The following is a 16,088-nucleotide window of genomic DNA, read 5'->3' on the forward strand; positions in this document are numbered from 1 at the left end:
CCAGGAGTGACCCCTGTACATCACCGGGTGTGACCCCAAAAGCCAAGAAAAAAAAAAAGCTGACAGATGCTCTTTAACTTATTCCTGTTGAAATAATAAACTCAACTGCTATTTTCTGTTGTGCCATGGGCTATGAAAAATAATACCCCCATACACCCAAGTCATCAATTTAACAATTACCCAGTGAGTTAGGGAAAAAAAATTAACACTTCAAGTTTTGTGTATTCACCTGAATAGTCAGGGAACTTTCACCTATTTTATTTAGGTTTTCATTTTGTCAAATTCCAACCAGAAGCTAAATACAATTGGAAACTGAGAAGCACTAAGTTTTACTCCAAAGGAGTCACTCAGATTTACTCCATAAAAGTATGCAACCCTTAAGCAAAGCTTTTCTTCATTTCAAAGATAAAACAAAAAACAAACAAACAAAAAAACAAAAAACTATACAGTAGTCTTTCCTCGTGTTCATTGCACAAAATGAGTTGTTTTTCGACCTTCAACACTCATGGCTGTTTTTACAATTTAAGATTCCAACTTTTAATAACTTATCTACTCCAAAAACCCTTCAATACATTTTCCTTTAGGTTGTGTAGAAATCAGTACTTCTGCACAATTTTTCTTTTTAGCAAAAATCCCTTCTCCTTAAACAAAGAATAAAAGAAAAACCTAAAAGGAAAAGTCCTTTACCTACCATGGTTTCTGCAGCTATGAATGTATTTCTCAGTTTTATAGCTGCTTTAGCTACTTCAGACTCCAGATCTGCTTTAATGTATATTACTGTATCCAAACTCAGCAGAATACTCTTTAAACAGCAACTTGGGGAAAGATTTGGAAATAAAATACATATTCATGAGTACCAGGAAACAAACATGGCCCAGTAAAATGAGGCAAGAATGCCTGCAATGAGATGCTTTTTTTCATTTAAGATTTCTTTCCCGTGGTTGTTTTCTTTTTAGAACAACCACTTCTGGTCATTAGAGTGAATCTGACAGTGTTCTGGATCAACGGTGATTATAGCAAAGCTATTGCTTTGTAAAAATTATTTATACTGTTACATGTACTTCTCACCCTCTAAATACTGATGACAGATGTCAAAGAGGCAAAAACCAGCGCGAATGGAAAGACCATCAAAAATGAGTATCACCTTGTGCTTTCAGATACATTTAAGCATTTCAGTGTACAATAGTCCTTTCATTTCACATTTTTAGTAAGATGCTGATGCAGTGCAGCAAGTATGCAAAGCATCTTCTTTCACACAGTCCGTGCAGAAGACAGCTAATTTTTTTTTAAGTTCTGAGATACAAATGATTAAAAAAATAATCCAGGATGAACAAGTTTCAAAATGCATAGTGTTCTGTGCATGAGTCCATTTTCTTAATCTCTGAAAGAATAAAGTGGTAAGAAAACAAGACAGGATCTCCTGCTGCACTCTGATCTTCTCCACCGTGCTGGCCCAGATCTACTCTGGCATGTAAGGATGAAGGTGATCCTCTACGGTGCCAAGCGCCCAGTGGGTGAGCTGTTCCTGTGGCAGGTAGAGGCAGATGCTGCATAACTTGAAGATTGTAGCTTTATTTTTTGGAGTCTGGAAGGGGAAGAAGTTTAACAGTCTCAATAAATACAACCTTAACTGACCAAAACTGTCACAGAAAATCTATCTTCACAATTCTGACCGATGGACACAAGCCATATAGAGGAATCAGGACAAATTATGGCTTTATCCATGGTGACAATCTAGTCACGAAAACAGAATCTTGCCACCGCATATGTAATATAGGAATAAATTAAACAAGATTGTAAGCTACGTAAATTTTACAAATTCATATGGAATACCATTTAAAAATCAGGGTTAAAGGCATTTATTTCATGGAGATGAGAGCAAAAGCAAGGGAAAAGATCCAAGACAGACTAGGTAAGGGCCAGAGAAATAGTACACAGGAAAGGGCGCTAGCGTCGGGAGAAGGAAAGGGGCACACCTGTGACAGACGTCTGCCAGTATAGCATTCAGTACATAATGTAGTGGTGGTCATTTGTATCTCATTGACTAAGGCTGATTACTGAACATAATGAGATTATACACATAAATCTACATACCTTAACCCGCCAGGGTTAAGATACCAAAAATAGAACCTGAGGTAGAAGTTGGACTAAAAACACCCAAGGTCAAGCCAGCCACACTGAGGAGTTGCCAAGCCACCAAGTCTGAGGGGTTTCCAGGTCTCAGGGCAACCTCCAACTGCTCATTCCATCCACAACTCAGATTTATCTGGGGGCTTTTATAGATTCAAACAGTTTGTTTCATAAAACAAACTTTTTTTAAATGAGTATTTCCCAAGAATAGATGTGTACTAAGTATCAAGCTTCCCTCATAGACTCATATTCCATTTTGGGACGCCCAGCATGAGTAACTGAAATTGATGGTAAGTGATGAATGAGAAGAGATACCTGAACAGTTAAGAGATGTAACCAGATAGCACCCCATTGAGAAAAGTGACCGTAAGCAGACTTAGAAGTACTTTTAAGGGAGCAGGAGAGAGGAGATGGCAGGCAAGCATTGCATGCAGCCAAATGGGGTTTGATCTCTGGCACCCCATATGGTCTGCCAAGACTCCGCAGGAGTGATCCCCGAGTACAAAGCATGAACCTTCAGCACTCCCAGGATGGCTCAAAAGCCCAAAACATTTTAAACAATAAACTACGGAGTGGGAACACAGTACAGCAATAGGGTATTTGCTTTGCACACAGCCGACTGGGATTTGATCCCTGGCATCCCATATGGGCAAAAACAAAGCACGGTTAAGCCAGGATTACATTTCAGGCAGGAGGCATGGTTTGACTCAAGGTTTACATACATGCAATGTATGCACACCTAAGTAGGTTTGAACAGGAAAACAAAATTAAGTAACATACGTAGAAAGCAGCCTGGGGAAATAGAAGAAAAAACAGAACAGACTGGGGGAGATCCCTCAGCAGAACATAGCTGGAACCCCAGCACATGCTCCCTTCTAACACGCTCGCACACACACAGCACTAACAAGTGTGATGCATTACAGGGCCTGAGCAAAGGACAGACCCTAGCACTGAACTGCTTGGCGAATACAGCTGAGAGTAGGGCCCCCACAAGCCCTCTCCCGTCCCCTGAGCACTGTGGGGAGGGAATAAGGGCCAGTGCACTAAGCAAAGTGGTTTTGGTTTTAGCTTTTTTGGTTTTGGTACACAAGCAGTCCTAAGGGGACCAGAGTGCCACAGCAGAAGTCCAAGCTCCCCTAAACAAAGAATGCCCTCAAGCCCTCTGAGACATCGCCCACCACCCCAGTCAGTTTTTCATTCTTGAGCCACACCGTGGCGGTCAGCAGGTCCACTTGGACCAATCCTAGGGTATCACTCCTGGCAGTGCTCAAGGGACCATGCAACGCTAGGGATGAAAACGGGCCTCCTGCACACCAAGCATGGATGTGCACTTCTCTCCCCAGCCCCATTGACACAAACCGTTAAAATGGTTTTCAAAGCTCAGTACGGCTTACCTGCAAGTGCTGTCGGTCGATAAAGAGAAACACTGACTGGTTGGGATTGTTGACAACAATTCCAGTCTTATCCTTGCGGCTCAGTACATGCAGAAACTGTTTTTCATAGTCACCGTGATGAAACTCAAATTTGGCCTAATTAAGAAGTACAGACATTTATAAAGAACCAGGAGTACATTACTTCCAGAAGTACTACAGTAGCCATATCTACCTACCTAACAGTTCTAACAGAGTAGCTGACAGTGAGCAAATTTAAATTTATTCAATGCAATGTAGAGTTCAGTTCTCCGGTAAACCTGAGCCACATTTCAAATACTCTGCAGCTAGTTGCCAGTATTCTGAAGTCTCCTGCATAGTCATTTCCTTCATTACAAATTCCCCGATTATGCACAGTTAATAAAATTTCTGCAGTGACTCAATACTAATACTCAATGATTTTAAGGCAAGTTTCATAAAACCAGATTGAAAAACCTATGCATTTCGAGGCTCAGAGCAATAGTATAGCGGAGTAATTCCCAAGTGCTAGCAGGAGTAACCCCTGAGCATCTCTAGGTGTGGCCCAAAAAAACCCCGAAAAATAAAAATAAAAGAGACCTATGTATTTCTCTCCCAGCATAGTGCCTCAAGTTCAATAATGTAAGCAAGTCAATACTTTCCTAGACTGAAAGGTCTAAGAGACTTGTTGTAAATCTCAGCTACAATCCCACAATCCTGAAGCTTGCCAAACTTGAGACTCATCTATAAATTACCTTTTAAGACCTTCAGATAGATCAAACAATGTAAAATCCCCACCTAATATTATAGTCCTCAAGCATGTGGCTTCTGAGTGTAAAATCCTTGAAGTTCCAATGGGTTGGAGATATATGCATTGTATGTAGGAAGTTCAGATTTCAACCCCAGCAAAGATCCTACGCACTGCCAGGGCGACCCCCAAACTGGGTACTGCTAGGTCCGGTACAAATACAAATCAAAAATTTTATAACTGCGGGCTGGATCGATAGCACAGCGGGTAGGGTGTTTGCCTTGCACGCAGCGGACCCGGGTTCAATTCCCAGCATCCCATATGGTTCCCCGAGCACTGCCAGGAGTAATTCCTGAGTGCATGAGCCAGGAGTAACCCCTGTGCATCGCCAGGTGTGACCAAAAAAGCCAAAAAAAAAAAAAAAAAAATTTGTAACTGGGGCTGATGAGATATTACATTCAAGGACGTTTGCCTTGCATCAGCCGACCTAGATTCAATACCCAAAATGTCAGGTGGTCAGTCCCCTGAGCCCACCAGGAGTGGTCCAAAAGCAGAGTCTTGAGTAAGCCCTGAGCACTACCAGGTATGACCCAAAACTTAAAAACAAAAAACAAACAAACAAAAAAAACCCACCCTTGGGAGGCCAGAGTAGTAAAGCAAGTAGGGCACTTTTCTCCCACTCAGCCAACACAGGTTTGATTCCTGGCTCCCCGAGCCCCACCAGGAGTGATCCCTGAGCACAGAGCCAGGAGTAAACCACACCACACCAGGGGTGCCCCGTCCCCTCCAAGGACTCTCATTATGGAAGACAGGGCCAGGGAGGCAGCTCAAAGGGCTGGAGAGCATGTTTCCATGCACAAGGCCTGGGGTTCATCCTATCTCCCACCACCAGGAGACTGGCCCAAGAGCAAAGTGCTAGAAGTAAGTAATACATAGTCCCTGATCACCAGGGATGTAGCAATCAATCAATAAATCTAAATACCTTCTTTTTTGTCAGTCATGAGGGAAGGCCAGAACAACAGTGTAGGGCACTTGCCTCCCATGTAGCCAACCAAGGTTGGACCCCTGGCACCCCATATGGTCCCCGAGCCCTGCTGAAAGTGATCCCTGAGTGCAGAGCCCAGGAGTCAATCCTAGCACAGGTATGTGAGGCTCCCCCAACCCACCCCAAAAACCAAAACTTAGGAACATCATCAAAAGGGAAAATGCTCTAAATACTAAAAGCTTTTAAGCACATAAAATGACAAGTTGAAAATTCACAAGACATAGGGGCCAAAGAGATAATACAGCAGGTAAAGTGCTTGCCTTGTCTATGCCTGACTTGGGTTCAATCTCTGGAACCCATATGGTCCCTTGAGCCCCACCAGGACTGATCCCTCAGAGTAGAGCCAAGAGTAGGTAAGCCTTGAGCACCACTGGTGTGGCCAAAAACCAAAAGAACAACCCCTCACCCCTGAATTCACAAAATCAATTTAAAGAAACAAACATACATCAGACTTCCTAGAAATAGAATATACCATTTCAGAAATATATATGGAAAGAAAGCAAAGAGACTAGAGACTTATGAAATAAAACTTATTACAAGTTAACAGCCTAGTTAATACCCTGTTCCAATTTTGACTTACACAAGTGCTTACCAAACTAACTTTAGAATAAAATACCTGAACAGGCCTAAAAGGCTCATCAGATTCCTTCCATCTAGAAAACAGGAGACAGACAATTTTTTCAATATCATTCCGAGGCCACAGAATGAAATCCATCTCCTGAGTACAGCCGATTACATCCTGGAAGATAGCAAAAAATCATTTCTGACGTTCTAGCAATGTCAGTTTACCTATTAACTATAGAAACATTTTCTAAGCTGACAAATTCCACTACATTATACTTTACTCCACGAATTACATAAAGATCATAGTAATAGGACTGTATCATCTAAAACAGTGCACAATCTAATACTATTTTTTATTTTAAGAACACACATGCATGAAGCACCATGGTCCATGCAGTCCACTTGCCTTGCACATTAACAACCCAGGTTATACCCTGGAGCCCCATACAGTCCCCTAAGCCTTCCAAGAGTCATTTCATACGGTCTCAATGCAATGTTCTTACATCAAGTTCTTATTCTTGAGCTACTCCCAGCAACATTAGGGCTCAAACCCAGGGCTTCCACATGCAAAACATGTACTGTTGCCCTTTGAGCTATTGTCTTAGCCCTGTCTTCATAGTATTTTTATATCAAGGGTGTGTGCTCTCATCTTAAAAAAAAAAAATCCGATACCTTAAATTCAACTCTTCAAAATCTAAACCAATTAATCAGACATCTGAGTCATTCCCTTCTTATGACATCAGAAATGCAATTTTTCGAATCTGTTGATGGTAAACTACCTCTACCTCTCCCATGCCATAGTCTAACACAGAGCTCGCCTAGATTGATTACCAAAAAGCTTGAGAATTGTTTAAAAGATTGGCATCATTTACTTTAAGCTGTTTATTTAAAAGGGACATGATCTATTAGCCCTCCTTCCCCCAAATATTAATTAGCTGAATGAACAACTCTCTAGAACATTATTCACACAATAATGTACACCATTATCAGCTTAATGCTGTAAAATTTCTACATGGGTAACATTTGACATATCCTTTAAAAGAACAGGAGGGGCTGAAGAGACAGCAGGTAAGGCACTCGCCTATAACGAGGACAACCTAGGTTCAATCCCCGATAACCCACATAGTCCCCTGAACTTTGCTAGGAGTGATTCTTGAGTGCAGAGCCAGGAGTAAGCCCTGAGCACCACCCCCAGTTGTGGCCCCCTTCTCCCCCCAAAAGAGGCAACAGTAACCATTCTTGGGGGAAGAAATGCTAGCTCGCCTCATAAAAATGCAGCAAATGACGAATTTCAATGGAACTTACCCTTCTCATAGACTGGTATCGAGGAGCATGAAGCTGTACCACATCCTTCTGTAAAAGCTCTATGGAACTTTCCAAGGAATAGCTGGAATCTCGCACACCTTTCAGGATATTTTCTTCATAATTATTTGTCATGACTGGTATAACCTCAGACACTTCAAAAAGTGCTGATTTTTTCTTCTAAAAAAAAAAAAAGCTATCATTAACCCAATGCCAACAATCTTAATACCCAGTTCATATTACAATGTAATGTACCTTTGTTCTAACTCAGCAAAATTCATAACCAAAAATAATCCTTTACTGAGCATTTTGAGAGATAACCTTCAATACCAACCCCAAGCACACAACAAAAATGGCTACTACCAGAAATCTTAAATCTAAGATAGGAGAAAGCATTATAGTATCCATACCGCCTACTGATTTTTGGCTTTCTTAGAGCCTGTAAGAAAAAAAAATATGAGGTTGAAAAATTAAAACTCAGGGCTGGAGCAGGCAGGGTGTTTGCCTTGCACGCAGGCGACCCAGGTTCAATCCCCAGCATCCCATAGGGTCCCTCAAGCACCGCCAGGAGTAATTCCTGATAACAGTGCCAGGTGTAACCCCTGAGCATCGCTGGGTGTAACCCAAAAAAGCAAAAAATAATAATAATAATAATTAAAACTTAAAAGGGATAGGGAAATAGCTCAGCCTGATCCCCAGCACCACAGTAACAAACAGATAAGGCCTCGTTTGTAGACTACGTGCTGCAAGTGAGACCCTGTGTCTTACCCCCTCCACCACCAAACTTGCTTACTCAGCAATCTACTCTAGATGTGCTTTCACTGGTCTGGTTCTATATAAAGTCCTTTATTTTTTTCCTTTGTTTGGTTCACACCAGCAATGCTCAGTGCTTACTCTTGGCTCTGTGCTCAGAGATCACACCTAGCAGACTTGGAAAACCATATCAGGTACCAGGTACTGAACCCCGGCAGGCCACATGCAGGACAAACACCCTACTAGCTGTGCTATTCCTCTACAGGCTTTTTTAAAAACTAATAAGCCTTTAAAAAAAATCGAGTTAGTAGCCTGGAACACATTCAAATATTAGCCATCACTCAATATATTTCTAATCTGAACTCACAATTAAAACAAATACATTAAAAAAAGCCAGATACATCAAAATTCTGTTTCCTTAAATTCAGAACCTAAACTCCTGTCCATGATTAAGGCGCAAAAACTTCATCATGTTCTCCCTTTAAGTAAACCTTAAATGACTTTAAATCTTAATAAACTGTCCTTTAAGCATAAATTAACCAGTATATAATGACTCCAAAGTCCCAGTTTATTCGATGTACCAAAATTGACTAACTTTAACATAAACCACTTTAATGCTAATTTACCTTTCAAATATCCTGTTTATTCCTTAAGTAATCTATAAATTTAGTTTAAAAGTCTCCACAGGTGAAACTTATTGTTAAACAAAGTTTTACGATCTTGGCTACTGTACTTAATGAATGGTGATTCTAAGCTTGGGAATTAAATCTAAACCAACTACTGTTGCAGCTTTCTATTCAGTTACATTCCAACTACTGCAGAGAAACACAGAAGAATCACAGTATACAATTTATATATAATGTCTTATAGTGCCAGGGATCAAAACCTGGGTTCCAAATAAGCAAGACAAGTGTTGTACAACTAAGCTACACCCCAATCCTAGAAATGTATTTACAGCCACTTAATGGAATACTATTAGAAAGTAAGCAATACATATTTAACAAAAACCACTCGAGCTAAGTTAAAGAACTTTAAATTACCTTCTCCTTGAATACAAAGGCAACATACATCTTGAAGTCAAACTGGTCAGCTAGAGATTCTTTTTTCTTCCTAAGCTGAGCACGTAGTCTGTTCAGAGCTTGTTTCTTCCGGGAGTTTGGGTCCCCCATTTTGAAATACAGGTGGTACTAAAGCCTTTGGAAATTGTCACTAAACTATGGGCACTTTTTCTTAAGACTCAAGTACAACAGAAACAAGTCATTTTTTTTTCCTGCTAATATGATTGAGTAGCTAAAAATCACGACTGAAACCCCAAAACTGCACCTTCTGGCAATATTAGCAGACTGTCATATTACAGGGTCAAGAAACAAAAGCTGCTGTCCACTCATGTTTGGACAATAACATTTGGGGTCTGATGGGCAAAAGAGACAGAAAGGAGAAAAGTATACCTGAACTAATTTTTCGGAAAACACGTTCGGCTTAACTGCCAAAGTAAAGCTATTGGAGGGGGAATGGAAGGTGGGAAGCCTATTATCAGGATGTAGGTGCGCAATACAACACAGCTGACGCCAATCCGACCCTTAAAATCCACCCTATTACTTCCCCCTCTTTTAAAAGAGGAATTGCGAAAAGGAAAGGGGTAGGGGTGGGGAAAGTGTGATCCTTGCTTTCCAATTAACAGGAAAAAAAAAAAAAAGAACCACAACCACCCCCCTCCCAAAAAAGTTCAGGGAGGCGGAAAATAAAAAAAAAAAGAAAAATCAGGGTAGGTGAATGAAACTGAAATATCCAATTGGATTTTACCCAGCCAGAGCCATGGCTGTAGTACCTAATTAATTCTTAGTTATATTTCAGATTTCACTATTGCTATTGTATCGTCAGTGCTTGTTATTGATTACCCTTGGTGGTGAGCAGAGAGAAAAGTGCAAAACCGGTCGAGAAGGACGGGGCGAGGTCCAGGGTTTCCCTGCAATCAGCTACAGTGTATACCGGGGGCGGGCAGCTGGTGCCCACGGGAGCCAGGAGGAAAAACAGCGGAGTCACGACCGGCTTCCCCATCACCCACATTTTCACCCTCAGGCGGCTGCTGACGCTGCTGCCAAGGAGAATCATGATGGCCCAGGGAAAGGAGGGTGTTCCTGGGATCTCTTTTCCCGGAGACGGTGGAAGGACTCGGGGCTCTGCGGTGCAGACCTGCCGGATGCCCGGGGGGACTCCCAGCACCCGCAGCGCCGCCGACGCGTCCTACATCCCCCCCACCCCAGGAGCCTCCCTGCGGGTCTGCCGCGCTCCGAGACGCGGAGGGGCGAGTGCGAGTTTATCTGACCCCCGCGTTGGGCATGGCCGAGGCCAAAAACAAAACAAAAAAAAGGGCGTCAAGGTCCTTCTTCCTCTCCCGAGTCCCAGGCAGCGCCCGGGGACCACCGGCCGGTGCAAGCCGCCGCTGCCCCAACTCCGGGTCCTGCCAGGTCCCCACCCCCACCCTGTCTCTCCGCCTTTCCGCGGCCGCGACTCACTCGCACCCGGGCGGACACTGGCTCGCTCGGGTTCTCAACTCATTTGGCACGGTGGGATTTAAAAAAGAAAAAAAAGAAAAAAAATGCAATTCCCGCCCGGGTGGGAGACGGGCAGGGTCCAGTGGAGGGGACCGGAGGGGTGGGGGCGGGGTGGGGAGGGAGGAAGCTAACAGTTGTGTTGCTACTGCTTGGGGGGAGGGAGGGGGAGGAGGGGAAAGGCAGGCCCACCACCCCAGCCCACCCGCAAAATAGAACTTTTTTTTTTAATGGGGGAGAGGGGAAAGGAGGAGGAAAGGAAAAAATAAAATAAACCTAAGTTTTCCCGGCTTCCGGAGGGGAGCTCGCTCTCACGTGCAACAGACCATGTTTCCGCCCGAGTTCGGCTGGCGCGGGAGGGTGGGGTCGCCCGGCGGGGTGTCCCGGAGAGATGCTGGGGGGGGATGGGGGTGGGGGGCGGAGGAGAGAGGAGGGGTGGGCAGGGCGGGGCGGCCCTGCCGGTGCCCGCGGGAGGCCGCGGCTCTCGGACCGACGCGGCGCGGGCGGGCGGGCGGGCGGGCGGGCGGGCGGCGGGGCCCTCTAGCCGCAGCCGGCGGGCGGCGCGGTGGCGGCGGCGGCGGCGGCGGAAGAGGCGGCGGCGGGGGCGCTGCTGGCGGCGCGGGCAGGAGCCATGTCAAGAGAAGAGCACCAGCCGGGCGCGCCCCTCCATCCCCGCTGCAGTGCGCACAGTGACCGGGCCGCCCGCGCTGCTGCCGCCGCTCGGCCCCCACCTGGGACCCATAGTCTGGCTCGGCGCCCCGGGCGGCGGCGGCGGCGGCAGGACGCGGAGGCGACGGCGAGAGGGGAGGAGGAGGAGGAGGAGGAGAGAGGGAAAAAAAAAAGATCAAGGAAAAGAAAACAGATCGATCAGCCCGAGAGGGAGGGGGGGAGGGAGCGGAAGAGCCGAAGCGGCGGCGGGGAGGAGGGTGAGGGGGGCAGCCTGGCGCTGGAGCGGAGGGGGAGGGGAGGGAAGGGGGAGAGCCCTGCGCTACGAGAACGGGGCTGTCGGCGAAGCCAAAATCCCCAGTCTTGTTCTTTTTTAAGGAAAAAAAAAAGAGGGGGAAAAAAAGTTATTTCAGTCCAAGCATCTGCTCGCGAGTCTCTCTCCGGCTTCGCCCCGCGGCGGGCTCCCGGCGCTCGGGCGTGGCGGGGACGCGGAGGGTGAGCGCGGCGGCGGCGGCCTCGGCGCCTCCCGGGTCCGGGGTAGAGTCGCGTTTGCGAGGAGCCCGACGAGAACAAACAACTTAAAATGGCAGCGACGGGCGCTGCGTCAGCCGCCCCTCGCCGGCACCGCCCCGGACGCTCTGCGGCTGCGCGGCGCGCGGGCTCCGCCCACCCGCGCGAGAGGACAGACTCTCGCGAGAAAGACGCGCGCCGGCAGAGAGAGAGAAGAGAATAGGGGGACAGCGGGCGGCTTGGCAGGGAGAGCGTGAAGCTTGACAGTCACGCCTCCCAGGGGCGCTGGGGAAGAGTGGGCGCCCCTCGTGGGGGCAGGACGGAGCGCCAGGCGGCGGGGAGAGGGGCCAACCGTACTCCCCCCCACCCCCACGCCGTCCGGAAGTCCCAGGCTCTGGGACTGGGCCGGCCGCCCCGCCCCCTCTGATGTCACGAAACCACGCCCTCCCCATCCCCGTCCCAAGCCGCGGCCCGGGCATGGGGTCTCTCTGCTTGCTGCAGACGTCTTCGCGCTCAGGGCTCCGGGGGGGCGCGTGGCGGGGAGGAACGGAGGGAAAGATGTTGGCAAGTTGGGGGAGACGCTCCTTTAAAGTCACGGCGTTCCGCTCCCCTTGCTCGAGGGTGAGTCAGGCCTCCTGGGGTTTTGCCGCCCTGCTTTGGGGTTAAGACCCCCGCGGAGCTTTGCAAGCGACCCGGCTGAGACTTTCTCTCGCAATCCCTGGGATGCGAAACCCGGTGCAGGAGGCGTCGTCTCGACGTGGGGCCCACGTGGCTCTGTAGTCTCCGCCTCGCCATGTGCGCTGGCTGCAAGCTCTGAGCAAGGTCAAAGACAGCGGCTGGAACTTAGGAAGATGCCAGCCTGTCCCGGGCCCCGGAAACTCCTCCTCTTCCCCCCCGCCCGCCCAGGTTTAGGACACTGTTATGTTTTATTTTCCACGACCCCCCCACATGACTTAAGATGTAGGTCCTGTCCCTTATGTGATGCTCTGTCTTTCTGGACTAGGAAGGGACCGGGATGTTTGCTGCCGAATCACCTGCCCTTGGTACCCAAGAGCTTTCAGTCTCATTTTTCAGATGCTCTAATGCCGATCACAAACACATCCATATGTAAGTGATAGGTTGGCAAATGTCCGTACCCGACAGAAGCGAAGCAACAGCCGTGAATTGGAGAAGTTTGTTGAATTCCTTAGTTACTATACTCTTCGCTTGGGAAAGTCAAAACAGGTCACCCACAATTTTTTTTTCCAGCGATAAACCAAATAAAAAGGTTTTTGAAACCTACCCTTCAATAGAAATTAACCATAACTAAAGATTGGGATTCCTGTTGTTTTCGAACTATTGCTACCGTTTCAGGAAGTGCTTCCCTGATTTATTTTTCCAAGTTCATTTTCACAATTACATTTAACAATCGTTGAGCAACTTGAAAAGGTAAAATGAAATATTTCAGGTAGCTTTATGATGCTGTTTATTATTCCAGTTTTAAGAATTTCAGAAAAATTATCACTGAATATGCCTCTTTGATCTTCATGGTGATTTGTTGATGGTCATCTCCATGGAACAATTTTCTTTTAAATAACTAATAAAATATAACATTTTTTTTTGCTTTTTTGGGGGGGTCCCACCCAGACTTGCTCAGGGGTTGCTCCTGGCTCTACACTCAGGAATTACTCCTGGCGGTGCTTGGGGGACCATATGGAATGATGGGGATCAAACCCGGGTCAGCCGCATGCAAGGCAAATGCCCTACCCACTATACTATTGCTCTGGCCCCTTAATATGTTTATTTTAAATCTTTTTAAAATTCTCAGAGTTGTACAAATAGAGCCACAACTAAAATTGATTTGGGGGTTTGCGGTCACACCTGGCAGTGCATGAGGCCCGTGCCAGGCAGTGGGGTTTGTAAAAAGGTTCCTTGGCTCAGAGCTTCAAACCTTGGAGCGGAAAGATAATACAGCTTGAGTGGATAGGGCACTGCCAGGAATGATTGCTGAGCACATAGGAGTGTGGCACAAATACAAAACAACAAAACAACTGGAGTCCCACATGCAAAGTGTGTGCTTCAGCCCTTCCAACCATCTGCTCTGCACAGCCACAGTTTTAGAACATTTTCATCACCCAGACAAATCACTTCCTCTCTCCTCTGCAACCCCTAACCACCACTGGTCTGCTTCCTGTGATTGGCTTTTTTCTGGTCATTGCACATGAACAGAATCAACCGACTAGATCTTTTGTGACTGGATCTTCTGGTTTCTTCACTGTGTTTAAGGTTTTTGTGTTTCTTCCAAGTTGTGACTTGTTTCAGCATTTGCTTCCTTTTCCTTGACAAATAATATTCCTAGTATGGATAGCCCATATTTTGTTCCTTCATCCGGTAGTAGGTATTTAGATTGTGCTTTTCTTTAGTTCTTATGAATAATGCTGAGATGAGAATTTTTGTGTATGCTTCACTCTCGGGCATGAATGAACTTGAATATAGGAGTGGAATTACAAGAGCAAAATGTTGCCTCTGTCAGACTTTCCCAAAGTGGTAGCCTCATTTTACAGTCCCACTGACACTACAGGAATGTAACTCAGGTGCTTTTTTTGTTGTTGTGGGGGCCACACTAGGAAGGGTTGTAGGGCTATGAGGTCCACAGTCTGTGGGTCAGGAGGGAGAGACAAGGCACAAGTGGGGAGGTAAACGGGTCTTGCTGGCTTCCAGCCCAAGGCCTCACGCACACAAAGCATATGCTCTGACCCATCCCAGTCCCATGCTTCTAGTTCTTTGTTTTTTATTTCGGGGTTGCACTTAGCGGTGCTCCCTGCTCTGGCACCATTCTTTTGTTTCTTTGTACAAAAGTTCAGAGGTGGGACTAGAGCGGGTAAGCCTTTTTACCTTGCATGCAGCCAACTCAGGTTTGATCCTTAGCATCCCATAGGGGCCCTTGAGCACAGAACCAGGAGTAAGCTCTGAGCACACAGAGTGTGGCCCAAAAACCAAAAGAAAAGGAAAATCCAAAGCTTTTTCTCAGTTTTTAGTTGTTTATTTGTCTTGTTATCATTGAGGCACAGGAGCCTTTATCAGTTGTACCACTAGCAAATGTTTTCACCCATTCTGTGGGTTGTCTTTTCACTTTCTTGGTATTCTTTGCAATACAGAAAGCTTTAATAATCAAGTCCAGATTATCTGCTTTTTTTCTTGTGTGTTCTTGCTTTTTGGTGTCTTATCTGAAAAATTATTGAATATATCTTATACTAGTAGTCATGAAAAACAAACAGGATGGAGCTTAGATGAGGTAAAAGAGCAAATTGTTCAACCCTAGCTACTGTGAAACAGAATGGAAGCTACGTGGTCCCAAGATGAACAAATCCCGTGCCTCTCTGTGTTGTGGCAGAGCTTAGAAGAGCCAAGAAATAGCAGCAACTAAAGCGATATCCCAGCAGGTAAAGACGACACACCCAGATTTGATCCCCACATTTGACCACATGTGGCCCCTCAATCTTGCCAGGAGTGATTCATGAGCACCTCGGGGTGTGGTCCAAAAACCAAAGCTGGGAGAGGAGGTAGAAATAGCAGCAACAGATCCTGGAGGAAGAATGAAAAATAATACACTTCCAGCTTGAGCCAGAGCCATGCTGTACCTGGGCTCAGCCCCCGCACCCCATATGGTTGCCTGCGCCCCTCCAGGAGTGATCCCTGGGCACAGAGCCAGGAGTAACCCTGGGCACCATGAAGCGTGGCCCCCAGACAAAGAAGAATACACTTCGGGCTTGGTTTTCTTTGTGTCTTGCAATGACTGTCAAATGGAAGAACTAGGGGCTGGAACAATAGCACAGTGGGTAGGGCGTTTGCCTTGCACAAGCCGACCCAGGTTCAATTCCCAGAATCCCATATAATCCCCCAGCACTGCCAGGAGTAATTCCTGAGTGCAGAGCCAGGAGTAACCCCTGTGCACTGCTGGGTGTGACCCAAAAAGCAAAAAAAAAAAAAAAAAAAAAAAACGAAGAACTAATCAAAGGAAATTAAAATGTGTCAAAACCACGACCATCAGGTGCTTTGATGCGTTCAGAGTGAAGTCAGGATTCCCAGGAGAACCCCCCAGGGGTGCTGAGTGCCTTGGAGCCTGGCTACTGCCGGTGACAAAGAATCTGTGTAGCAATGGTGTCCAGCAAAGCCACCTGCTACACAGGTAAAACCACCTGGAGGACAATTTCCTTGCAGATACCACTGCGGCTCACGTTTCAAATGCATTCAACAGGAGTCGGTGGCATCCCTCCCTTGAAGAATGCAGGAGGCCAGGGCTAGGACCGCAGTCCAGGGCTCCATGGCTATGCCCCTGACCGCTAAGCCAGACAACTCTTCTGCATTCAGGAAATGAGCACCCAGGCTGGAGAGAGAGCACGGCGAGTTAGGAGCTTGCCTGGCAGGCAACCAACCCGGGTTCCATGTCC

At 46.4% G+C, this 16,088-nt stretch overlaps 1 protein-coding gene across 1 annotated transcript; it reads right to left on the reverse strand.

Moving 5' to 3' along the window:
* Nucleotides 1-215: 215 nt before the first annotated feature.
* C2H6orf62 (chromosome 2 C6orf62 homolog) lies at nucleotides 216-10,889 on the reverse strand. The gene is made up of 5 exons (XM_004613938.2): nucleotides 8,971-10,889; nucleotides 7,181-7,357; nucleotides 5,928-6,050; nucleotides 3,525-3,659; nucleotides 216-1,585 (listed from the first exon to the last, which is right to left on the reverse strand). Exons 1-5 carry the CDS (start codon nucleotides 9,097-9,099, stop codon nucleotides 1,460-1,462), a joined length of 690 nt encoding a protein of 229 aa, XP_004613995.1. The 5' UTR covers nucleotides 9,100-10,889; the 3' UTR covers nucleotides 216-1,459.
* Nucleotides 10,890-16,088: the final 5,199 nt, after the last annotated feature.

Source organism: Sorex araneus, chromosome 2 (genome assembly GCF_027595985.1).
Source record: "Sorex araneus isolate mSorAra2 chromosome 2, mSorAra2.pri, whole genome shotgun sequence".
NCBI lineage: Eukaryota > Metazoa > Chordata > Mammalia > Eulipotyphla > Soricidae > Sorex > Sorex araneus.